At 36.7% G+C, this 26,435-nt stretch overlaps 1 protein-coding gene across 6 annotated transcripts in view; it reads left to right on the forward strand.

Moving 5' to 3' along the window:
• MAGI3 (membrane associated guanylate kinase, WW and PDZ domain containing 3) overlaps window positions 1–26,435 on the forward strand; it is a 255,902-nt gene that overhangs the window by 130,461 nt on the left and 99,006 nt on the right. For all 6 annotated transcript variants that reach the window (XM_059928156.1, XM_059928164.1, XM_059928174.1 and 3 more), the window contains exon 2: window positions 26,287–26,403. In XM_059928156.1, coding sequence (XP_059784139.1) covers window positions 26,287–26,403 — 117 coding nt within the window. The remainder of the gene's footprint in view (window positions 1–26,286; window positions 26,404–26,435) is intronic.

The following is a 26,435-nucleotide window of genomic DNA, read 5'->3' on the forward strand; positions in this document are numbered from 1 at the left end:
GGACTATGTTCAAAAGTGACTTGAAATATTTTTTTGTCTTCATGTGGTTATATTACCAATTTGATAGTCAATTAAGTTCATTTATTTCCATTTGTTTTCAATGTTAAGATTTAGATTTTTTAATTTAGTTTTATTCTCTTGAATATATAAAACACTTGTATGGTTCAAAAGTCAAAGTGTATTAAAAAGTATACTTTTGTTTAGATTTTCTCTGTCTACCCCTTACCTCAGTCCTTTCACCACATCCATCATAGGTAACTATTTTTATTAATTTTTGGTTTTGCCTCCCACTGTTTATGTTTGTTATTATATAACTGTCCCCATTTTTTCTTCCACACTGTTTGTATCATTTTATACCCCACAGGGACATAGCTAGTGTATTTGAGCCTAGAGCAGGTAATTTTTTTTAGTACATTCCTCTTTTATATGGTAAAATTATTTTCAGAAATGACCATGAAATAAAATATAATAATGATAGAAACAAAATATATACATTAAATATTTCCTTTTATTGAACATTTGAATAGACAATCATACTAGTAGAAATAAATTTTAAAATAAAGAGTACATTACAGAAAATGTTTGCTAAAATATCTCCACCAGAAAATTCATCTTGAATTTTTATTATATTTGGTTAAAAATAAAAAAAACTCCTGAAGTTTTTCTTTTTCTACAAAATCAAGAGAAAATGATGGAATGATAGTGAACAGGAACACTATTTGATCTGCTAGTTAATAACCAGGCATTCAAATAAACATTGCCCTTTTGGTTTCTTCTAGTAATGTAAGAGCAGCATCTTTTGTTGTCTCTCCTAGCTTTCTTCAAAATTTGATCCTTTTTTCTATGTAAGTGTCCATTTCCTTATGTTTTATTGTTGTATAGTTAATGACCTTAACCACAGTTTCCGTGCATTGTTCTTTAAATAACTGTTTTTAAAGCTTTGTGTTTTACTGGTCATTGTTCAAGGCTAATTCCGGCTTTCTGCAAGTATTTTTGTGTCTGATTAACTCATCTAAAACTTCCCACCAGAAAAAAAGAACCTAGAAAAGAGAAATAGCATACAGCTGTCATTGTTTATTTTGAATCTACTGCTTAAATGCAGGAGTATGCAGTATAACACGGGCTAGAGACAAAGTGTGCTCAAATGGAGTTTGAACCATTTCAAAACATTACAGACTTAACTTCTGAAATTAATGTGTAGAACTGAGTCCATGTATATCAGGGGCCAAACTGGGAGTTCTCCAAATTAACTTCCATGTATAGTTCAGTGTTTAAGAAATAAGTAATAAAAGTGTCAAATTTGAAGCTTACATACGTGTTATTAAAACTCAACAACAACCGCAACAATTATTTGGAATTTGGAACAATGAGAGATTTTTTTCAGAGAGCATTTTATTGCTGACATTTAGAAAAATTGCCATCACATGATGGTAAGGAGCAGATCAAGCTTTAGTTTTAGTTCATAAATTCTCTATGGACAGTGTATTTCCTTATTGTGGGCACCTGGCATGGTCTGTTTACATCACCCCCCCTCTTGGTATACTACTGCACCCACCAACAGTTTATACAAATGCCTGTTTCTTCACAACCTCACCAACAGTGTTGAATGTTTCATTAGTCTGATGGGTGAGAAGAGGTATCTATGATTATGAGTGAAGTTGAATATCTTTTTCTATGTTTACAGGTCATTGCCTTTCTTTTTCTGTGAACTGTCTAGTCGTTAATTTTTGCCAATTTTTTCTAGTGGTTTTTCCTCCTCCCTTTTCAATTTGTAAAAGAAGAAGTTACATTTTAACAAAAGTTGTCTTGGAAAAAGAAAAAGGAGAAAGCAGGGCACTATCACTGACTAAATTGACTATGCTTTTGGGAAGCCTTAATATATAACATATTAACAGAAATCCCTGTTTCCCCCTTTGAGGTGTCTGATGCATATTGCAGCCATATTGAGGAACTAAAACAACCTCCTATGTATTAATCTGATAAATCTATGACTGGTGAAGCAATGTTTTTCAAATTGGACTCAGCAGTTTATCTATTTTTGTACGTCTGAATGCCTCGTAAAATTTCTTTGAAGGTGGAATTCTGTTCTTACAACATTTTTTTAAACCTCTGCTATAAAGTAAGAGTTGTTATTTTAAATTTTATAATATACCATTGTTCAATGACAGATATATAATTATAACCCAAACAATTAGTAATCATTAACTTAACAAATAAAATCAGTTAAATTGGTTCTTCACTGAATTGACTAGGTAATTTAATTAAAATTATTATCACATAAATATACCATTACTGCTTAAAGATCATTCATACTTTGTAAGAAAAATTATGTACAGTATGTCATTTTTGTAGAGTCAACTATGAATCATTTTGTATATCAGTTTTTTATTAAATTTTTATATTATAAATGTACACAGCTGCCCAGAAATAGAACTGAACATTAAACTTTATTTCCATGTCTGCAGATTCCCTTTCAGTCAGTATTAATATGTATATCTTTGTCTTTATATTTATAAACAAAATATACCTATGTTTTTGTGTTTGGGAGTTTTCTAGTTTTGTTTTGAATTGTAAAAATAGTAACAACATTTAAGAAAAAACTTAAGATAAGACATAGTAACCCATGATCTTATCACTAGCAAGTGTTTAATTTTTTGCCAATTTATCTTATTTTTTAAGATCTTGTCTAAACTCCTCACATCTGACTCTTTAAAAGCCCTTGATAACCAAGAATACTTTTTTTTTTTCACACACTGTATTTTATTCTTACAAGAGATAAATAGACTGACACCAAGCATTGTACATGGATGACCACAACAAAAGCAACAATGATTGCGATTACCAAACATGAAACACACTCATACTATGTCATAATATTGACATTCAGTCCAGTAGTCCTCCACTGTAACAGTTCCTTTACTTTGCAGTGAAAATTGATTTATATATTCTTTGCCTCTCAGTCCTTGTGGGATTGTTTTTTTTTTTTAATTCAGACAAAGTCACAAAAATTATACTCATCCTCATCAGTTCACTCAGTCCCATGTAATTAATTTTTTTTTCATCTTGATCTTTTGTTAGCACTTTTATGAGTTCATCAGTTTTTCATTAGAGTTCTGAAAATGCTTATTCATTCAGTTCAGCAGTACAGTCAGTTACCAGAAACCTGTACTTGTCAGAGTCTTTTCCATGAATTTCTTGAAGATGAAACCCTTTTATAGGAACATATTTGCAAAATCATCAGAGTACACCAAGAACTGTCTGTAAATGACAAAAGACTTAAAAATGACCACGGTTAAAGATTTGATGAAAGTTCATAATAATGCAGTTGACAAGAAAATTAGTTATTTCTGAGATATACATTTTAAAGTAATAACTAGGATTATTACTTATAACATTATACCAGAACATATTAGATTTTTAGAAATTTCATGTAATGTCTGAAACATTTATATTAACATATTTCCATACACATACAAATATAAGATTTTTAGAAATTTCATGTAATGTCTGAAATATTTATATTAACATATTTCCATACAAATAACCCAATGAGTTGTTGTTTTGTTTTGTTTTTTTATACTGCAGGTTCTTATTAGGCATCAATTTTATACACATCAGTGTATACATGTCAATCCCAATCGCCCAATTCAGCACACCACCATCCCCACCCCACCGCAGTTTTCCCCCCTTGGTGTCCATATGTCCATTCTCTATATCTGTGTCGCAACTTCTGCCCTGCAAACTGGCTCATCTGTACCATTTTTCTAGGTTCCACATACATGCATTAATATACGATATTTGTTTTTCTCTTTCTGACTTACTTCACTCTGTATGACAGTCTCTAGATCCATCCACGTCTCAACAAATGACTCAATTTCGTTCCTTTTTATGGCTGAGTAATATTCCATTGTATATATGTACCACATCTTCTTTATCCATTCGTCTGTTGATGGGCATTTAGGTTGCTTCCATGACCTGGCTATTGTAAATAGTGCTGCAATGAACATTCGGGCGCATGTGTCTTTTTGAATTACGGTTTTCTCTGGGTATATGCCCAGTAGTGGGATTGCTGGGTCATATGGTAATTCTATTTTTAGTTTTTTAAGGAACCTCCATATTGTTCTCCATAGTGGCTGTATCAATTTACATTCCCACCAACAGTGCAAGAGGGTTCCCTTTTCTCCACACCCTCTCCAGCATTTGTTGTTTGTAGATTTTCTGATGATGCCCATTCTAAAAGGAGTGAGGTGATACCTCATTGTAGTTTTGATTTGCATTTCTCTAATAATTAGTGATGTTGAGCATCTTTTCATGTGCTTCGTGGCCCTCTGTATGTCTTCTTTGGAGAAATGTCTATTTAGGTCTTCTGCCCATTTTTGGATTGGGGTGTTTGTTTCTTTAATATTGAGCTGAATGAGCTGTTTATATATTTTGGAGATTAATCCTTTGTCCGTTGATTCATTTGCAAATATTTTCTCCCATTCTGAGGGTTGTCTTTTCGTCTTGTTTATGGTTTCCTTTGCTGTGCAAAAGCTTTGAAGTTTCATTAGGTCCCACTTGTTTATTTTTGTTTTTATTTCCATTACTGTAGGAGGTGGATCAAAAAAGATCTTGCTGTGATTTATGTCAAAGAGTGTTCTTCCTATGTTTTCCTCTAAGAGTTTTATAGTGTCCAGTCTTATATTTAGGTCTCTAATCCATTTTGAGTTTATTTTTGTGTATGGTGTTAGGGAGTATTCTAATTTCATTCTTTTACATGTAGCTGTCCAGTTTTCCCAGCACCACTTATTGAAGAGACTGTCTTTTCTCCATTGTATATCTTTGCCTCCTTTGTCATAGATTAGTTGACCATAGGTGCATGGGTTAATCTCTGGGCTATCTATCTTGTTCCATTGATCTATGTTTCTGTTTTTGTGCCAGTACCATATTGTCTTGATTACTGTAGCTTTGTAGTATAGTCTGAAGTCAGGGAGTCTGATTCCTCCAGCTCCATTTTTTTCCCTCAAGACTGCTTTGGCTTTTCGGGGTCTTTTGTGTCTCCATACAAATTTTAAGATGATTTGTTCTAGCTCCGTAAAAAATGCCATTGCTAATTTGATAGGGATTGCATTGAATCTGTAGATTGCTTTGGGTAGTATACTCATTTTCACAATGTTGATTCTTCCAATCCAAGAACATGGTATATCTCTCCATCTGTTGGTATCATCTTTAATTTCTTTCATCAGTGTCTTATAGTTTTCTGCATACAGGTCTTTTGTCTCCCTAGGTAGGTTTATTCCTAGATATTTTATTCTTTTTGTTGCAATGGTAAATGGGAGTGTTTCCATAATTTCTCTTTCAGATTTTTCATCATTAGTGTATAGGAATGCAAGAGATTTCTGTGCATTAATTTTGTATCCTGCAACGTTACCATATTCATTAATTAGCTCTAGCAGTTTTCTGGTGGCAGTTTTAGGATTCTCTATGTATAGTATCATGTCATCCGCAAACAGTGACAGTTTTACTTCTTCTTTTCCAATTTGGATTCCTTTTATTTCTTTTTCTTCTCTGATTGCCGTGGCTAGGACTTCCAGAACTATGTTGAATAATAGTGGTGAGAGTGGACATTCTTGTCTCGTTCCTGATCTTAGAGGAAATGCTTTCAGTTTTTCACCATTGAGAATGATGTTTGCTGTGGGTTTGTCATATATGGCCTTTATTAGGTTGAGGTAGGTTCCCTCTATGCCCACTTTCTGGAGAGTTTTTATCATAAATGGGTGTTGAATTTTGTCAAAAGCTTTTTCTGCATCTATTGAGATGATCATATGGTTTTTCTTCTTCAGTTTGTTAATATGGTGTATCACATTGATTGATTTGCGTATATTGAAGAATCCTTGTATCCCTGGGATAAATCCCACTTGATCGTGGTGTATGATCCTTTTAATGTGTTGTTGGATTCTGTTTGCTAGTATTTTGTTGAGGATTTTTGCATCTATATTCATCAGTGATATTGGTCTGTAATTTTCTTTTTTTGTAGTGTCTTTGTCTGGTTTTGGTATCAGGGTGATGGTGGCCTCATAGAATGAGTTTGGGAGTGTTCCTTCCTCTGCAATTTTTTGGAAGAGTTTGAGAAGGATGGGTGTTAGCTCTTCTCTAAATGTTTGATAGAATTCACCTGTGAAGCCATCTGGTCCTGGACTTTTGTTTGTTGGAAGGTTTTTAATCACAGTTTCAATTTCATTACTTGTGATTGGTCTGTTCATATTTTCTGTTTCTTCCTGGTTCAGTCTTGGAAGGTTATGCCTTTCTAAGAATTTGTCCATTTCTTCCAGGTTGTCCATTTTATTGGCATAAAGTTGCTTGTAGTAGTCTCTTACGATGCTTTGTATTTCTGCGGTGTCTGTTGTAACTTCTCCTTTTTCATTTCTGATTTTATTGATTTGCGTCCTCTCCCTCTTTTTCTTGATGAGTCTGGCTAATGGCTTATCAATTTTGTTTATCTTCTCAAAGAACCAACTTTTAGTTTTATTGATCTTTGCTATTGTTTTCTTTGTTTCTATTTCATTGATTTCTGCTCTGATCTTTATGATTTCTTTCCTTCTGCTAACTTTGGGTTTTGTTTGTTCTTCTTTCTCTAGTTTCTTTAGGTGTAAGGTTAGATTGTTTACTTGAGATTTTTCTTGTTTCTTTAGGTAGGCTTGTATAGCTATAAACTTCCTTCTTAGAACTGCTTTTGCTGCATCCCATAGGTTTTGGGTCGTCGTGTTTTCATTGTCATTTGTCTCTAGGTATTTTTTGATTTCCTCTTTGATTTCTTCAGTGATCTCTTGGTTATTTAGTAACGTATTGTTTAGCCTCCATGTGTTTGTCTTTTTTACGTTTTTTTCCCTGTAATTCATTTCTAATCTCATAGCGTTGTGGTCAGAAAAGATGCTTGATATGATTTCAATTTTCTTAAATTTACTGAGGCTTGATTTGTGACCCAAGATGTGATCAATCCTGGAGAATGTTCCGTGCACACTTGAGAAGAACGTGTAATCTGCTGTTTTTGGATGGAATGTCCTATATATATCAATTAAATCTATCTGGTCTATTGTGTCATTTAAAGCTTGTGTTTCCTTATTTATTTTCATTTTGGATGATCTGTCCATTGGTGTAAGTGAGGTGTTAAAGTCCCCCACTATTACTGTGTTACTGTCGATTTCCTCTTTTATAGCTGTTAGCAGTTGCCTTATGTATTGAGGTGCTCCTATGTTGGGTGCATATATATTTATAATTGTTATATCTTCTTCTTGGATTGATCCCTTGATCATTATGTAGTGTCCTTCCTTGTGTCTTGTAACATTCTTTATTTTAAAGTCTATTTTATCTGATATGAGTATAGCTACTCCAGCTTTCTTTTGATTTCCATTTGCATGGAATATCTTTTTCCATCCCCTCACTTTCAGTCTGTATGTGTCCCTAGGTCTAAAGTGGGTCTCTTGTAGACAGCATATATATGGGTCTTGTTTTTGTATCCATTCAGCCAGTCTGTGTCTTTTGGTTGGGGCATTTAATCCATTCACGTTTAAGGTAATTATCGATATGTATGTTCCTATGACCATTTTCTTAATTGTTTTGGGTTTGTTTTTGTAGGTCCTTTTCTTCTCTTGTGTTTCCCACTTAGAGAAGTTCCTTTAGCATTTGTTGTAGAGCTGATTTGGTGGTGCTGAATTCTCTTAGCTTTTGCTTGTCTGTAAAGCTTTTGATTTCTCCATCAAATCTAAATGAGATCCTTGCCGGGTAGAGTAATCTTGGTTGTAGGTTCTTCTCTTTCATCACTTTAAGTATATCATGCCACTCCCTTCTGGCTTGCAGAGTTTCTGCTGAGAAATCAGCTGTTAACCTTATGGGAGTTCCCTTGTATGTTATTTGTCGTTTTTCCCTTGCTGCTTTCAATAATTTTTCTTTGTCTTTAATTTTTGCCACTTTGATTACTATGTGTCTCGGCGTGTTTCTCCTTGGGTTTATTCTGTATGGGACTCTCTGTGCTTCCTGGACTTGGGTGGCTATTTCCTTTCCCATGTTAGGGAAGTTTTCGACTATAATCTCTTCAAATATTTTCTCTGGTCCTTTCTCTCTCTCTCTTCTCCTTCTGGGACCCCTATAATGTGAATGTTGTTGCGTTTAATGTTGTCCCAGAGGTCTCTTAGGCTGTCTTCATTTCTTTTCATTCTTTTTTCTTTAGTCTGTTCTGCAGCAGTGAATTCCACCATTCTGTCTTCCAGGTCACTTATCCGTTCTTCTGCCTCAGTTATTCTGCTATTGATTCCTTCTAGTGTAGTTTTCATTTCAGTTATTGTATTGGTCATCTCTGTTTGTTTGTTTTTTAATTCTTCTAGGTCTTTGTTAATCATTTCTTGCATCTTCTCAATCTTTGCCTCCATTCTTATTCCGAGGTCCTGGATCATCTTCACTATCATTATTCTGAATTCTTTTTCTGGAAGGTTGCCTATCTCCACTTCATTTAGTTGTTTTTCTGGGGTTTTTTCTTGTTCCTTCATCTGGTACATAGCCCTCTGCCTTTTCATCTTGTCTATCTTTCTGTAACTGTGGTTTTTGGTCCACAGGCTGCAGGATTGTAGTTTTTCTTGCTTCTGCTGTCTGCCCTCTGGTGGTTGAGGCTATCTAAGAGGCTTGATGGGAGGCTCTGGTGGTGGGTAGAGCTGACTGTTGCTGTGGCGGTCAGAGCTCAGTAAAACCTTAATCCACTTGACTGTTGATGGGTGGGGCTGGGTTCCCTCCCTGTTGGTTGTTTTGCCTGAGGCAACCCAACACTGGAGCCTACCCGTGCTCTTTGGTGGGGTTAATGGCAGACTCTGGGAGGCTCACGCCAAGGATAACTTCCCAGAACCTGTGCTGCCAGTGTCCTTATCCCCACGGTGAAACAGAGCCACCACCCGCCTCTGCAGGAAACCCCCCAACACCAGCAGGTAGGTCTGGTTCAGTCTCCCCCAGGGTCACTGCTCCTTCCCCTGGGTCCCGATGCACACATTACTTTGTGTTTGACCTCCAAGAGTGGGGTCTCTGTTTCCCCTAGTCCTGTCAAAGTCCTGCAATCAATTCCCACTAGGCTTCAAAGTCTGATTCTCTAGGAATTCCTCCTCCCGTAGCCGGATCCCCAGGTTGGGAAGCCTGACGTGGGGCTCAGAACCTTCACTCCAGTGGGTGGACTTCTGTGGTATAAGTGTTCGCCAGTCTGTGAGTCACCCACCCAGCAGTTATGGGATTTGATTTTACTCTGATTGCACCCCTCCTACCGTCTCACTGTGGCTTCTCCTCTGTCCTTGGACGTGGGGTATCCTCCTTGGTGAAGTCCAGGGTCTTCCTGTCAATGATTGTCCAGCAGCCAGTTGTGATTCTGGTGCTCTCGTAAGAGGGAGTGAGAGCACGTCCTTCTACTCCGCCCTATTTTACATCTTAAATTGCAATGTATTTTCTAAATTTTCAAGGCGAGTCCCGCGCGCAAGCTCAAGAATACTTTTTAATGGTACTTTTTGTCATCTACTAGTCCCTCTTTTAAGTAGGATAGTTTTTTTTTTTTTATCTATGGCTGTGTTGGGTCTTCGTTTCTGTGCGAGGGCTTTCTCTAGTTGTGGCAAGCGGGGGCCACTCTTCATCGCGGTGCATGGGCCTCTCACTATCGTGGCCTCTTTTGTTGTGGAGCACAGGCTCCAGACGCGCAGGCTCAGTAATTGTGGCTCACGGGCCCAGTTGCTCTGCGGCATGTGGGAACTTCCCAGAGCAGGGCTCGAACCCGTGTCCCCTGCATTAGCAGGCAGATTCTCAACCACTGCGCCACCAGGGAAGCCCCCAGGATAGTCTTCTTAAAAGCAGCAAACGTGGGCTTCCCTGGTGGCGCAGTGGTTGAGAGTCTGCCTGCCAATGCAAGGGACACGGGTTCGAGCCCTGGTCTGGGAAGATCCCACATGCCGCGGAGCAACTAGGCCCGTGAGCCACAATTACTGAGCCTGCGCGTCTGGAGCCTGTGCTCCGCAACAAGAGAGGCCGCAATAATGAAAGGCCCGCGCACCGCGATGAAGAGTGGCCCCCACTTGCCGCAACTAGAGAAAGCCCTCGCACAGAAACGAAGACCCAACACAGCCATAAATAAATAAATAAATAAATAAAAATTGTATAACTTTAAAAAAAAAGAAAGCAACAAACGTGCTCTGTGGTTTTAATTTTTTGGTTTTAATTTTAGACTTAAAATTTAACAAAGTATTATATGAAGTTTATTGAGGTTAAGGTACAAAATGAATCATATTTTTTCTTGAGAGTTTAATCCTAACTGTGTATTATAAAAGTACCTCATAAAGAGTGGCATAGGCATATATACACTACCAAATGTAAAATAGCTAGCTAGTGGGAAGCAGCCGCATAGCACAGGGAGGTCAGCTCAGTGCTTTGTGACCACCTAGAGGGTCACATGGGGGTGATATGGGGATATATGTATACGTATAGCTGATTCACTTTGTTTTACAGCAGAAACTAACACACCATTGAAAAGCAATTATACTCCAATAAAGATGTTAAAATAAAAGTGCCTCATAATATCAGTAACAAGGTGATATAATCATATAATATGTGAAGGTGTATGTTTTTGAGGAGCTACAATGAATTGATGTTAGTCTTGAACTTACCACAAACTTTTTCCAACCTAATAGTGATTAATTTATATTTCTCTGTGAGGCAGTAATTTCTGACTTTCCACCGTGAAAAATAAGGTAGTTTGGATTGTGCCTGCTTTGTGTATCTGTTGGTCTTGTTACCTTGCCTGTGTCTCTTATTTCTTTCTCATGTGTCACCTGTTTAATTTTTCACAGTAACAATATTATATAGTATTTGCCTACAGCAGCTCTAAATTACAAGGCTTTCTTTAGCTTCAGGCATAGAGCTCTGGATTACTCCTTCCATTGTTTGCTGAAGAAAAGATAGAGGAAACAAAATTTTTTTTTAAACCACCACAACTCTGAAAAGACTTTTTGTTGTCAAGCAGATGGAGCACAGATGATATCACCTCATGTCTTTTACCATGGAGTTATCATCTTAATCTCTCTTGATTTTGACTCTTTAAATAATATCTAGTCTTTCTTTTGGGAAACTTAGAGGTTGCACCTCCACCCCAAAACCTACAGAATTTAAATTTGTGTTTTTATGATGCTGTTGTTTTTCTTTTCCATCTTTTTTTTTTTTTTGAGACATGATAAACCTTTCAATTTCCAATTTCATTCCTTTAAAAATTTTCAGCTTTCTTCAACTGCGTTCCTTGTTTATTAATTGTTTAGTTCATTCTCTTTTTTCCTTCAAGGACTCCTCTATCATTTGAAGTTTGGATTACAGCACTCTGCAAATCTGTGAGCATTCACTTCCTGTCTTGGTTAATTTCTTATTATCAGTGTATGCTTCTTGAGTTGCCTCCTATTTCACCAATCCAATTTTCTGCTGCATTGATTCTTCTATTACTGCTTCTACTGCCATTATTAATGGGTTTGTGGCTAAATTTATTCTGTGCTGGTCTTGGTATCCTCCAGCTGTTTTCCTTGTCTTCATAGTCCACAGTGTTGCCAGAATGATCCATCTGAAACAGAATTCTGGCTATGTCATTCCCCTGGTAAAAATTTTAGACACTTCTTCACTAGAGTCATGTTCTAACCCTTCAGTGACATAAGTAAAACCTTCTGTTACCTGAGCTTCCTGCATCTCTCTCTAGTCTTATAATCCACCACCACCCTGCCACTGTGCCTTCTCTTCCCCTTGCCTGGAACACCTACCGAGCTCCTGATCCCATGCTCCCCATCCATACTCCCAGCCTAGATGCACTGGTTTTCCCCTCTAAACACAATTATTTTCTCTTAGCTACATACTCTCCTGCACCTTGTACATGCTTTTTCACTGGTTTTAGTAGTTATTTGCTTTTACTTGTCTGTGACACCCTAACACGAAGGCAGGTACTATACTATGGTTTTTGTAGCTTCAACACTAGCACAGTGCCTGATGTTTTGTATTATTATCCTTCTGTCTTTTGGTTTTATATTCTTTAAGGGAGAGGCTGGCCTCTATCATATAGTCTTTCTATTCTTTTTTCTTTTTCACGGGAAATATTTTTAGTGGAGTCAGGCTATTTAATTGCTTTTTTCCAGCCTGTGTTTTCATGTACGTAATTTACTAATCCTTAAGATGTGGTCTTACAGTAACTTGTCCTAAATCACATTATCCCTGGGTCAGGGTTCAGGAACCAGTTCTGTTGCATGACCTGTTAAACACTCAGTCACTATTCATTTCATTAATCAAATTACAGGCTCAGGTCAACCAGGACTGACTTCTCTAGCCTAATTGTTCGGTCTCAAGCCTCGGGTGGTGCTCCAGTTTTGACAATATGTTCCTAGTTATGCAGCCCTGAAGTCTGAAAGCCAGTTGTACAGTCAGGGTGGTCTTCCTCTCCTGTTTTTTGTTTTTTTGTTTTTTTGTTTGTTTACCTCTAAGATTTTTGTGCTCTCATTCTTAAACACTTGAGAAAAAGGAAAATAAAAAAGCTTTATAGAGTTCTAAAAAATGGTATGCTTTTGTTGCTATTGTCTTTAGCCTCTCAAACAATATAGAAAATTACAAAGCTGAGGGTAAAATACTTCAACATCTTGCCACTCAGAGGTAAGCATATTTTAGAATATATTTTTGCATAAATACATGTAAGAAAAGTGTACCAATTTCATAAATGACATCTTGCACTAAATGCTCCCTTCTACAACTCCCTCTGTTTTACTCAACAACATGTTTAAACTCCATCGTACCTCAGTAATAGAAGATATATTTCATCATTTATAGTTTACTTACCAGTTACCTATAGTTGGACATTTAAATTCCTTATAAATAATGCTGTGATAAACATTCATCTTTTATGTTTTTTTACATTTTTGTGTGAAAATAACTTAAGTAGAGCTCTTCTGCCAGAGGACATGCAAGTATATGTTGATAGATATTGACATAATGCCTTTCAGAAAAGTTGTTCCAACTTACATCGCCCCACATCTCTACCAAGGCCAGATTTTTGTTGTGAGCTAAAGACTCCCAATTTACAGCTCTAAATTCAGATCTCTTGATATTTTCACATGGTATCTGTTTCACTAGCATCTCAAATAACATACCCCAAACCTTAACCTGATTTTCTGCCTCAATTCCCAAACTTCTTTCTTCCCCTTTCTTTTTAAAAATTTTTTAAAATTAATTTATTTTTTTGGCTGTGTTGGGTCTTCATTGCTGCGTGCGGGCTTTCTCTAATTGCAGCGAGCAGGGACTACTCTTTGCTGCGGTGCGTGGGCTTCTCATTGCCGTGGCTTCTCTTGTCGTGGAGCACGGGCTCTAGGCATGTGGGCTTCAGTAGTTGCAGCACGTGCGCTCAGTAGTTGTGGCTTGCGGGCTCTAGAACACAGGCTCAGTAGTTGTGGCGCACGGGCTTAGTTGCTCCGCGGCATGTGGGATCTTCACGGACAAGGGCTCGAACCCGTGTCCCCTGCATTGGCAGGTGGATCCTTAACCTGCCAACCGTGCCACCAGGGAAGTCCATTTCTCCCCCTTTCAATGTTTTTTCTTCAAATGGAACTTAAAGTTCCTGGTTATTCAAGTTAGAAGCCTGGAGTGATCTTTTCTGTTGTCTCTTTTCCCCTGAATCTTCCTGTCAAATATATTACTAAGGCTAATGGATTCTATTCACAATTTCATGAATATCCAAATATGAGGAGGCCCTGTAGTTAAGCTTAAGCTATCCCACAATTTTTTAAAAGACACTTAAAAAAAATACATATCCTTTTGATTAGGCAGTATGAATGTAAACTTTTAGGGATAAAATCAGATTTCTACCTCTAAGATTTAATTTAATTACACATATGTTTAAAATGAAATTTAGAAATACTGCTTTTCCCACTATTTCTTGTAAAAAGTTTGTGCAAACTCTTCAACTTACACCTTTGGTATTTTGTCAACACTGGAATGAGTTACCTAACACAATTTCCCAGTTCACCTCCTCCTCTCTTCCATCTAAATTGTTTGAGATATTGTAGTTTTTAAATCTGTGTATAGTGCTGTCCTAGCCACAAGTAAAATTAGAGCAAAAATTTTTCCCTTCACTTTTGTTGTTGACATATATTTATGATCTCATAACCTAAGTATGGACTGAATTGCTTTTTTCCAAAAGTGATCATTGAGGGAATTCCCTGGTGGTCCAGTGGTTAGGACTCCGCACTTTCACTGCCGAGGGCCTGGGTTCAATCCCTGGTTGGGGAACTAAGATCCCACAAGTTGCGCGGCACGGCCAAAAAATAAAAAATTAAAAAGAAAAAGGCACCTCTTCCCTTAAACAAACAAACAAACAAACAACCGATCATTGAAAGATTGCTTGACAGTGACATCTGCCATATGCAGTTGTGAAGTAGTACCCCAAGGAAGAATTACTAAATCTTCTCATTTTGTTTGCTCCCCCCTGTCACGTCTCCCCAGCAATTGTGTCAGATTATCTCTTAAACAGTTGTTGGTTCAGGCTAACATGCTTTCTTCAGACAGTACTTTGTATTTTTTCAAAATAAAATAATTTATAAATCATTCTGTAATCTGAGACTTTGTAAGGTTCAAATATAAGACAACTTCCTCTTGTAAGGACAGTGTTTGGTATTGAAAAACTTTACATATATATGGGCATATACAGTGAATCTCAAATCCATCTGCTCCTCCATTCCCATTACTGATCTAAATCATCTCTCACCTGGACAGTGGCCCTCACATTTTAACTGCATGCCCCATAGCTATTCTTGGCTCCCTCCTCTGTTTATTCTACACACAGAGATGTTAACTTTTTAATGTACCAGTCTAATCTTGTTACCTTGCTTAAACCCATTAATGCTCTTTCTTGACTACTTTTCCTTTTTACCTGGGTACCACTTACTGTTACCATTAGCACATAAACTCTCCAGCTTGATGTAGAGGCATATAGCCTCTGGTTAGTTTTTCTGATGTCCGAGGAGGTGTAGGGGGTTAGTGCCAAGGCCAGCTACTTTTTGGGAGTTTTGTCACTATTTCTGTCTGAATGCTTCTATCTCCTGCTCCTAGGGATTGGGAACAGCAACTTATATACCTTTTGTTTTGTAGGTCAACATATACATTCAACATGTATCAATATTTTGTACTCAGAGTCTGCAAAATGTGCTATGCTTATGAGCTAGGGTGTTGTATGTCAGCTTCGGGCATTTTCTCAGTGTAGTCTAAATTGTTTTGTATTCTTTGGAGTTGATATTTGAATGGACAGAGATTAACTCTTTTTTTCCTTCTATATTTGATTATTTCTCCTCATTTTGTTCTGTATTAGAGAGCGTTTTGTAAAAGTGACTTATATTGTCATGTTGCCCAGAAGACTCCCTTTCAGTTCTTAAACCTAAATTCAGACTATCAAGCTGGTAAGGCCATTTGGTACCCTTGGTTGTGGTTCTTACTTTGCAGTTTCTTGGTTCTCACTAATTGATATTGGAATTTATAGAAATTCCCGTTGTCTTTTGAAATAGATTCTTTCCTTGCTATTGGTTTAGTTTAGGGGTACAGATTCCTTCCTTCTTCCCTCCCTCCCTCCCTTTCTTCCTTCCTTCCATCTCACCCTTCCTCCCTCCCATCCCTCCTTCTTCCCTTCCCTCCCTCTTTTTTTTTTTTTTCTTTTTTTCTTTTTTTCCAGTATTCTTTTGTTTGTTAAGACCCTTTAATGGGAAATGGGAGACTGGAGATCTTCTGACACTTTCATTTATGTTGACATTTTCTGAAAGGTCCTGATTCACTCAGCCTTATAGTTGAGGTGACTGGGGGGGAAATGGTTTTTAGTGGAGGAATCTGAATAGGGCGATATACATAGAAATGGCCATTTATCTCTAAAAATGTTTCTTTGAAATTTTGACATTTTTTGTAAGGATGATAAAGAAATCCTTTTAAATATGTTCCTGATGAAACATAGAGATTAGAAATGAAAATGGGAAATAAATTATTTTTTAATGAATGTTGACTCTCTCTGGAGTCAGATCACTTTTGATGTGTAATATAGTTTTTAGAACCATTAAACTATCTACTTTGGAAAATTTCTAAGGATTGGAATAAATTTCTATTTTTAAAAGATATCAGAGAAAAAGAAGCTATTAAATTCCTTTTTTTAATAGTGGTTAATTATATCAGCCTACTGCCTGAACCTAGAGGTTGAGATTGTTTACATAATGATGCATCTTAAAATACAATCTGAATTCTGTAATAGTCATTTTTTTTTTCCAGTCAGACTTCTAATCAAGCACACCTGTATTCCCTTTCAGCTGTCTTTTTATTAGCTGCTACAATGAAATATCAATAACAGATCTTCTACCTCAAGTCCTGGACATTCTGCTGAAACATATAACTTTGATTTGCAGAGGCCACTGAACCCAGTTATTCTGTTTTCAGGGAAAATGACAAGGCACAATAGATGGCTTTGTACCCTCTTGTCAAAAGGATGAAGCATTAATACTATGATTCAGATTTCGGTGTGCCATCCAGCACTGGTTATCTGGCATTATGACAGGTTTGCTAATGATTCCTGATGTGAGTGCCACAAAGAAAAAATTGTAAATAGACTCAGGATAGCACTTTAGAAAAACTGTTTTTCTTTAAGAACTAAATCTACATGATCCCATCAAATAAAAGCTTTGAAAAGAAAAAGACCCACTTTTGATGATTTCTTATTTTTTCTACTGTTTTCTGCTAGGAAGATTCATCTTACTTTGCTCTTTCTGATGCATGACTTTTAAAGGGAAAATTGTGGTGATTTTGTTGTGTCTTTTCTAGAATTGTGATTTTCATCTTACTTTTCAAATGTAGATTTTAATATTCTATAGCTTATTTATCAATTGAGAGTTTCAGTTAAAAGCAAAATGGTTGGAATTTAACCTCAGTATGGGGAAAATACTACTTATTAAAAACAAATGATTAAAGGAAAACCTAGACAAATAGTATCAGCTTTTACATAGAACTTTTGCAAGTTTTTTGTCATAATGCTCCACTGGTCAGGCTTCCTTTTCCACGAACGACCTTTGAAGGGCAAAGTTTTTGAAAATGTGGTTTCTAGTTTTTAAAAGTTTTTTCTCATTATAGTAATAGATTATCACTGTAGAAAATTTGAAAGTACAAAAACCACGAAGATAAAAATTTAAAAAAATCACCCAATAATTATACCTGCAATAATGTTTTAAGTATTGCTAATGTTTAAGTATGAGTTTATGTATGACCCTTACATTTTTTAAATTTGCATATCCTCAGATATGTTACAATCTGGGGGTCACACTGAATATTCTGTTTTGTGACCTGCTTTTTTCATTTAAAATACCTTATGAGCATTTGACCACATTGTTATAATCAAAACTTATTTTAACAGTGCTGTTTAATGAAACGATTTCTGTCAGGATTATAGTAAAAATGTTTGTCAGAGATGAATTCCATATAAAACTACCAGTATAGCAATCACATTATCAAGTATCATTTTGGTGTGTTTAAGAGAGTGTTTACTCAGGGCTATGCTAGGTATTTTGGAGGATAGGTACAGAGATGAACGAAACGTAGTTCCTGGCTTCACACAGACTTAAGATCCAGTGAGGGAGGCCAACATGTACCCCATTGTTTGTAGTAAGAACCAGCGGGGAGGAGAGATGAAAACAGAAGTTCCTCAGTGTGGACTTAGAGTTCTGTCTGGGTGTTGGCTTCAAAGAGCAGGTGAACAAGTGGTCAATGTGCAGGCCTTTTGCCTTAACAGTATTTTATGTGTATACAACACTGTGGGTCTCCAGGTGGAGTAGACACAAAACTGAAACCAGCACGGGAAAGAGTTGGGTGTGGAGGTTAGAAGGGTAGGGCAGGGTGTAAGCAGGACTGGGGTAGTTGCCTCAGAAGTAAGAACAAATATAGATAACAACAGCATTCTCTGGGGCACCAACTTTTTATAGTATTTATAACTTGGATTCCTGGCCATGCATCAGATTTTTTTAGAGAAATGATTGTTACTTGCAAATACATTCTACACAGAAATACTTGCTTTATTTAAGCAAATAAAAACCATAAAAAACTTTCAAATAAAAAGTAGACAGCATGATAATGGGTTTTATTTACACATAATTTGAATATAATGAAGCAATTTCAGTGCTGCATTAATATTGAATTCTACATGTAGTAAACAGTGTTAGGCTTTTAGGGATGGGTATATTTAGTTTGGTGTAGTTCAGGGATTTTTCAGATTACCTAAACCAAAGAGTTCTTACTTTAGCTATGCTTCCAGTTCTTCTGATGGTAAATGCATTAAAAATAATAATCAAGGAAGGGAGGGAAGGAAGAAAGGACAGAGAGAAAGGAGGGAGGGAGAAAACATTTCTAGGGTGTGCTGGGAAAGGACCAGATGTGCAGCAGCAGACTTGACCTTAAACTGCCAGTGAAATAGGACCCAGGGCGGTAGATGAAATCTGACCAATGTGTTTATGATAGCTGCTTCCAGGAATCAGTGGAGAATGGACACTCATTTTAATATGTACTACTGCCCTAATTTGTAATAGAGACAAAGAATGTGACCTCCAGCAGACAAAGACAAATACTGTATCTTCTCATTTACATGTGGAATGTAATAGAGATAGAAATAGAAACTCATATTCTCATAGAATTAAAGAGCAGAATGGTGCATTTTCTTCAGGGGCTAGGTGTGGGGGAAATGGGGAGATGTTGGTCAAAGGGTACAAACATACAGCTCTGAGGTGGATCAGTTCTGGGGTTTTAATGTACAGCGTGATGACTGTCATACCAGATTATATACATGAAAGATGTTAGAGTAGATCTTAAGTGCTATCTCCACACATACATAAAATGGTAATTATGTGAAAGGATGGGGTTACAAACTGACCTTACTATGGTAATTGTTTAACAATATATATATGTATCAAATCGTTGCATGCATACCTTAAACTTATGTATATATTTTATGTCAGTAATATCTTCAAAGCCTGAGGGGGAAAAAAAAAAAGAACGTGACCTCTGTTAGCAGGAGACTTTCTCCTGACTGGTGAGGTGGCAGCAGGATTCTGCGGAAGACAGCAACACCGCTTGATCGCTTCAGTCTGTGTTTCTTCACACTGTAACTCAGAAGAATACTGAAAACTGGCCAGCTTTAAACATTAAGTGGCTCAAGAGATTCCAGAAGATTTAGTGCTTTTCAAATTTGGGACAGAATAAGAATTTAGTTACATAAATTATTTTAAAAATTCATTAGGTTCCACTTGCCTATAATGAGAGTGGAATACTTAAAGAGTTATGTTGATAGGGGTTGTCTAAGTTTATAACCTTGAATATCCTCTTACAGATAAAAGACCGAATAGAGATAACAAGGTGGCATTTGAACACAAATATGAAATATAGATGTGACCAGTAAGAATATATCCATAGTTGCTAGCTTATAGCAATTATGAAGGGCCTTGGTGTCATACCTGAGTTAGTTGAAGTTCTTTTAAATTATTGTCACAAGGTTCTACTCAACCCACTGGCCCTTGGAACTCTTGTCTCAGCTTGTGTGAACTCTTCCTCACTTCCTAAGAACCAGCTATACTGGATTTCTCTCAATTCCTGTCAGCACTGTGTTCTTTCCCACCTCAAGTAAGTGCCTTCGCATGTACCACTCCCTCTACCAATCCCCCCAACTTTTTGTTTTTTCTGTCTAGTTGGCTTCTATTTATCCTTCAAGTTTCAGCTCCAGTGTGATTACTCAGTGACGTCTTCCTAGAGTCCCTAGACTTAGGATCTAGATTATAGATTCCCACAGTGCTCTATGCTTCTCTTTCATAATGCTCTCGAGTTTGAAATTTCTTTCTCAGTGTTCATCTTCCCTGTGAGACTTTTCGTTCAGTTGGGTGCACTCTCATTCACTGCTTTACCCGCAAGAGCCTACTACTCAGGACTCAGTAAATCTTTTTTTACACTATAGACGTGACTTTCATAGAAGGGTGGGCTCTCATGAAAGATGGTGTTCTAAGCTTGTTTTCTTGTAAGCTTAAGCAAGAGAAGAAATTCATGGAAAGGAGGGAGGGAAGGAGGGAAGAAGGGAGGGAGGTATTCTAGCACAGTGCTTCTAGCGCAGGTTCTGGAGCCAGATTAACTGGGTTCAGATCCCAGGTCTGCTCCTTTCAGTGATATAACCTTGGGCAAGTTACTTAACCTCTCTATACGTCAGCTCCTTACCTATAAAATGGGAATAATAATAATAATATCTATCTTAAAGGTTTTCATGAGAAGTGAGTGAAAACATATAGCATATATGTACAATATAATAATATTATAAAATAGCAGTCCTGGGCTTCCCTGGTGGCGCAGTGGTTGAGAATCTGCCTGCCAATGCAGGGGACACGGGTTCGAGCCCTGGTCTGGGAAGATCCCACATGCCGCGGAGCAACTGGGCCCGTGAGCCACAATTACTGAGCCTGCGCATCTGGCGCCTGTGCTCCGCAACAAAAGAAGCCACGATAGTGAGAGGCCCGCGCACCGCGATGAAGAGTGGCCCCCGCTTGCCACAACTAGAGAAAGCCCTCGCACAGAAATGAAGACCCAACACAGCCATAAATAAATGAATTAATTAATTAAAAAAAATAGCAGTCCTAGTCATCAGTGTTCTGATGAACAGAATTTGAGGAATTGGCATAAAAGCTATAATTAAAACTTACTTTTAAAGACGTAGAGTTTGCTGTGTCAATGAAGAATTTACTGTAGCATTTTGACAGAGTCCAAATAAAGTTAATTTCATTGTTTAAGAAACAGTTTAAAATAAAGTTTTGTATAGACCAAGAATACTGTATCAGTTAAGTGAGTATTCTAAAATTTCCTGCATTAGATGATGTACAGGGTGAAATGAACAGTTAAAGATACAAAATTAAGCTGACTCATTTGTTCTGTGTGCTAGATCCTGGGACTAAGTCTGTAAAAACAAACCATGGCCTTGGTCCTAAGATAGCTGACAAACTTTTATGTTTAACAACTGTATAAGATATTTTTAAATAACTTTTGTGCCATAGAATATATTTTACTTTGAAATGTGTAGATACTGATTATCTAGAAAAGTCTTGTTCAAATACCATTTACAGTTTCACAAACAAGTGGACTGCAGTTTGATTTATTTTGTCTTAGGGAACTCCTGCCTTGAACCAAGGAGCCAGTTTGGAGTTAAGCTTATGTATATCTTTTTCACTAGTTTCATGGAGCTCGGGATGTAGAGGAAGCAATAAAATGCAGTGCTCTTCTGAGTCTAGGTCTAATGAGAAATGACTAGTTAGTAACATCAGTTGTGTTGAACTAGTTAGATTGAACAGTTTGCTGGGGAACTTCACCAGGCTACCTTACAGTCATCATAGTAAGGATGAAAAGTGGGACATGGTTATGCCTGTACTTTGCCTTTGAGGAAAACAGATTTTTTTTGTTAAAGTTTATGGCATCTATAGGTGTGGTTCCAAGACTAGAGATATCTAAAAGAAAAGTTATGTGACGAAATTCTTATGGGTACAAAGAATGTTCTGAGCAGCTCAGGATTTTTAAAAGATGTATGTGATTGATAATTGGATGGAACGTAATCACATTTGTACAGTGCTAAGTAAACTGTAAGAAATAAACATTGAAGAATTTCCTTTACTATCGGCCGAAGCTCAGAAGGAGTTTAGATACTTCAAAGAGCTCAAAGAGCTTTTAAGGTTTTGTTTGAAGCAAGAGCAGTGAGAAGGAAGAGGTAGGCTTACTGTGAGAAGACGTTATTGGTAGCTGTTTACAGGCAGAAATCAGTTCTGTACCATTCTTAACTTTGCTTCCGTAGTCTTGAACTGGAAGAATTACTTTTCCAACAGTAAAAGATAAAACAAACAACCTCAAATGAGGGAAATTAAATTTTAAAAAGATAAGGAGATCGTAAGAGTATCATTCTCTTTAAATGAAATTAAGTTGTCATGACTCAGTTGAATTGCCCCCCAGGAGTTAAAGGGACTCTCAGGTATGATCTCAGGGTTATTGTCGATATTCTTTGTGAAATCGTGGAGAATATGGGAAGTACCAGGAGACTGAGGCGAGACAAATGTCCCAGTTTCCAAAAAGGCATAGATTGAGAAAACGCAAATCCACTTCCCTAACTTTAAACTGTGACAACATTGGAAGAGATTGTAAAAAATAAAACTAATAAAATATTGAAAGTGTTTAGAAAAGAAAGGGGTGATCTCCACGAATCAACGTGAATGTATAAGAACAAGACATGCCAAACTGACCTTATTTTTTTCTTTTTTTTCGATTGTATAATTACTACTGGATTAGACAGTAGTAAAGACATGTCATATCTTGACTTTGGCAAGTGGTTGACAAAGTCTCCTAGAGTACCCTTACAGAAAAGACAATGAAATGTTGGCATTTGGGTTGGTTTACAGCTGCTTGCATGACCACACCTATGCCAGCATGCCATAATGTTTACCTAAATAATAACCAGTGACTCTATACACTGATTCTTTAAAGAGAAATGGTAGTGAATATTAATTGGCATACACTCAGAAAGTATGAATTTGAGTTATGAGTTCTTTTGACTGAGGAATTGTATATTGAAACTTGAGTGCCTGGATTTTATTCATATGATTGAGATTTCAGTTATAGACTTTTCCCCTCCTGAGCTGTATATGTAAGATTTACAGATCTCTTTTTAAGTTTCATAAATCAACTTGATTTATAAATCACTTAAAAGTCAAAGAATAATCTTAACACTTAAAAGCGAAGGCTGGCTGGGTAAGAATGCAATTATGAAGAATCTTTTTTCTTATTTGTTTAACAACTGCATTAACCCCAAGTAGATGTTTTCATACTCTTGAAATGTCAAGTTTCTGTGAAACTCTCCTTAAACAAAAGCCGGAAGTTCATATACAATTCAATAATATAGATAATCTCAGTGGTGTCTCTGTGAGCTAATGTTTCTGTTGGCCTTCTGGTAATTCCACAGCCATCTCCCTATTCAGGATATTTGTACTTTTTTTTTTTTTTTAAATAAATTCCCTGGAACCACATCGAAGTGGAAAGCATATTCTGTCCCCTTACGAAAGTTGTTCTTGGTTTCTTGAAGCAAGGAAGTCCATGATGACTGCTATATCCAATATATTCTGTTATTAATTATTATTAATCTTAAAGAATGCCCATCCATATAATTTGTTAATCTTTTATAGTTGACATTTCTTTGATATTTGTAATATTTTGTCCCCAACCTCAGAAAAGTATGATGATTTCTTTGAATAGTTGTACAGTTTAAATAAAATATCCCAATTATGAAATTGTACTTCACCCTCTTCTTTGCAACTGTTCATCTCAGCATTGCATCCAGAATCCCCATAGAAGTTGAGGGTGAAGATAGAGTGCAGTTCCCGTCCTGATAAATCTAGGTGTTATTCTTTAAATCTAATTCTTTCCGCTTTAATGATTCTTTGTCTTAAGGTCTCGTGGGCCCTTGAAACAGGAATTGAGTTGTTTACCTTCATTTTCCCTTAAAAGAGCCCCTCATGTGGTAATCTGTGATCTATGATTTTTATTATGGCTTTGTCTTGTTTTATTTATTTATTTATTTATTTATTTATTTATTTATTTATTTATTATTTTTGGCTGTGTTGGGTCTTCGTTTCTGTGCGAGGGCTTTCTTTAGTTGCGGCAAGTGGGGGCCACTCTTCATCGCGGTGCGCGGGCCTCTCACTGTCGCGGCCTCTCTTGTTGCGGAGCACAGGCTCCAGACGCGCAGGCTCAGTAGTTGTGGCTCACGGGCCTAGTTGCTCCGCGGCATGTGGGATCTTCCCAGACCAGGGCTCGAACCTGTGTCGCCTGCATTGGCAGGCAGATTCTCAACCGCTGCGCCACCAGGGAAGCCCTGTCTTGTTGTTTTTATACATTAAAATCCAGTGTGGGTTTTTAGCATTGTATAGTTATCTCTGTGAGTTATGCCATATTTTATAGTAAAGCTTCAAATTAAAAAATTTGACAAACCTTGAATTAAAAAAGTGTTGATTTAGATTGTCTTCTTTAATAAAACAGGCATTAGCCTTTATCCAGATTAAATCTGTTTTTGAAAATACATTGGATAGCAGGTTTTTAGATAATGGAGCCTATATAACTTATTTCAAATAGAAAAAAATGATGCATTCTCTGTCTAGTCAAAAACCCTAACCAAACTTCTGCAAGCATCACTTAATACTTTGAAGCACCTATGTAACAGTCCACAAAAGCTTTTGTATACTGATTATTACAGTGCATTTGAAACACTCCTTATCTAATTTTAAAAATACTTAATGAACTCATTATTGGGTATGATTTTGTTCACTAAGCAATGAGACTGTACAGTATTGATTATGAATTGGGTTTTTCTTCTGCCCAGCAATGAACAAGTTCCATAATATAAATAAAAAATGAAATAATATGATTCCATTTAAATTGGAGTTGGGTTGGTGGGGCCCTGAAATGCCTGGCAGAAGCAGCCTCTGGGACCACACATTGTTCTGTGTTATTCCTGTAAATATCTTTCAGGTTTTCTTCTTTGATCACAAGGTTCTCCCCTTCCTCAGCATCTATTTTTGACAATGCAAAACAGGGACTTTTTGGTTTATGTTTATTAGTTTAGGATCTGAATGTTATCTCTAAACTTTAGAAGCACTCTGATTTCCTGCTTATTTTAATACTCTCTCATATAGGTTATGTTTATTTATATATGTGAGAAAAGACCAAAAGAAGGGATTAGAAATGCTGTGTTACAGAATAATAGTTAAAAGAATGAACTGATCTGTAGTAACCTTTGATTTATCTAATCTGGTCATAACTATGCTGTTCCAAATAAAATAAGTAGTATATTTTAATCAACTAGTCATTTCTTATTCAATAAGATAATCTATTTTGATTTAGCATTGCTCTTTTCTAATTATCTGAAATCTTGTCTAATGAAAAGTGTTTGGATTGCTTTGATGTTTATTTTAAGCTCAACCCTTATTATAAATTCACTGCGATCAGATTTCTGCAGTCCTCTATTTTTCTGCTTAATATTTCTTTGAGACCCCTAATATCCCTCTTTTTAATCTCCCATTTTCCCCACAAATAAGAAAAAAAAAACCTTTCACTCCTGTTTATTCACATTGTATCTAGGAGTCAAGCAAGTGGACAGAAAATGCCTGTTCAATCTAGTGATAGGCAGAAGGTTCTGAGTAGGACCCATTTGGCCTGTTAGAGATGAGAAAGATGGCCAGTGTGGGTGGAACATAGTTTGAGAGGGTGAAGGGTGAGTGAGTTTGGGTCAGAGATGGCCAGAGCTGAAACATGTAGAGCTTTCTAAGCCCTGTTTAGAAGTTTGAATTATATTCCAAGAGCAGCAAGAAGTCATTTGTGGCTCTAAACAGAGTAATAATTATCTGATTTATGTTTAAAAATCTCATTCTGGCTTCTTTGTGAATGGTGAGAGCAGGAAGGAGCCAAGAATGGATGCAGGGAAACCGATTAGAAGGCTGTTATAGAATTCCAGGTGAGAAATGATGGTGGCTTAGCTTAGATGGTGACAGTGGAAATGGAGGGAAGTGGGCAGTTATGGGATACGTTTTGGAGGTAGAACTGACAAAAGTTGTAATAAATTGCGTTGAGGGATAGAAGTAAAGAAGAGAAATTCAGAATGACTTCTAGGTTTGGGGTTTGTTCTATTGGATTGGTGGTGGTAATTTTCTAAGACAGGAAAAGCTAGAGGAGAGGAAAATAATGGGAGAGGATAGAATTAAGAGTTCTGTTCTGGTCATCTGAAATTTGAGGTGCTTATTTGACTTCCAAATATATCTGCAATATATAGAGAGTTTGATGAGTTTGGAGCCTGGTGGAGATAGGTCAGGGATAGAGATGTGATAAGAATTTGGCACTTGCCAGGGTATAGATCGTATTTAAAGTCATGGGACTGAATGAAATTACCTTGGATATTTGTCATGTTCTGTGACTTATACGTCCTCCCTCTCCTTCCATGTAAAATTATGCCTACATTGGGTATTAAAGTTGTGTATTTTAATTATAGTACCTATAATAGTTTGATACAGTTATCTTGTTTTGGATAAAATATTCTGATTTCTTTTTTCTATTTATGGCTAAATGTTTTAAGGGTATTCATTAACTAGCATTGATATTTAACTGGAGATCTAACAGTTATGTGTTTTGTCTTGTGTGGTTTTTTTGTAGGCAAAGTCATTAATAAAGATTTGCGACATTACCTGAGTCTTCAGTTTCAGAAAGGATCAGTTGACCACAAACTGCAGCAAGTGATTAGAGATAATCTCTATTTGAGAACTATTCCATGTAAGTATGAGATGGACTAAAAGAAATGCAGC

The sequence above is a fragment of the Balaenoptera ricei genome, chromosome 1 (assembly GCF_028023285.1).
Source record: "Balaenoptera ricei isolate mBalRic1 chromosome 1, mBalRic1.hap2, whole genome shotgun sequence".
NCBI classification, from domain to species: Eukaryota; Metazoa; Chordata; class Mammalia; order Artiodactyla; family Balaenopteridae; genus Balaenoptera; species Balaenoptera ricei.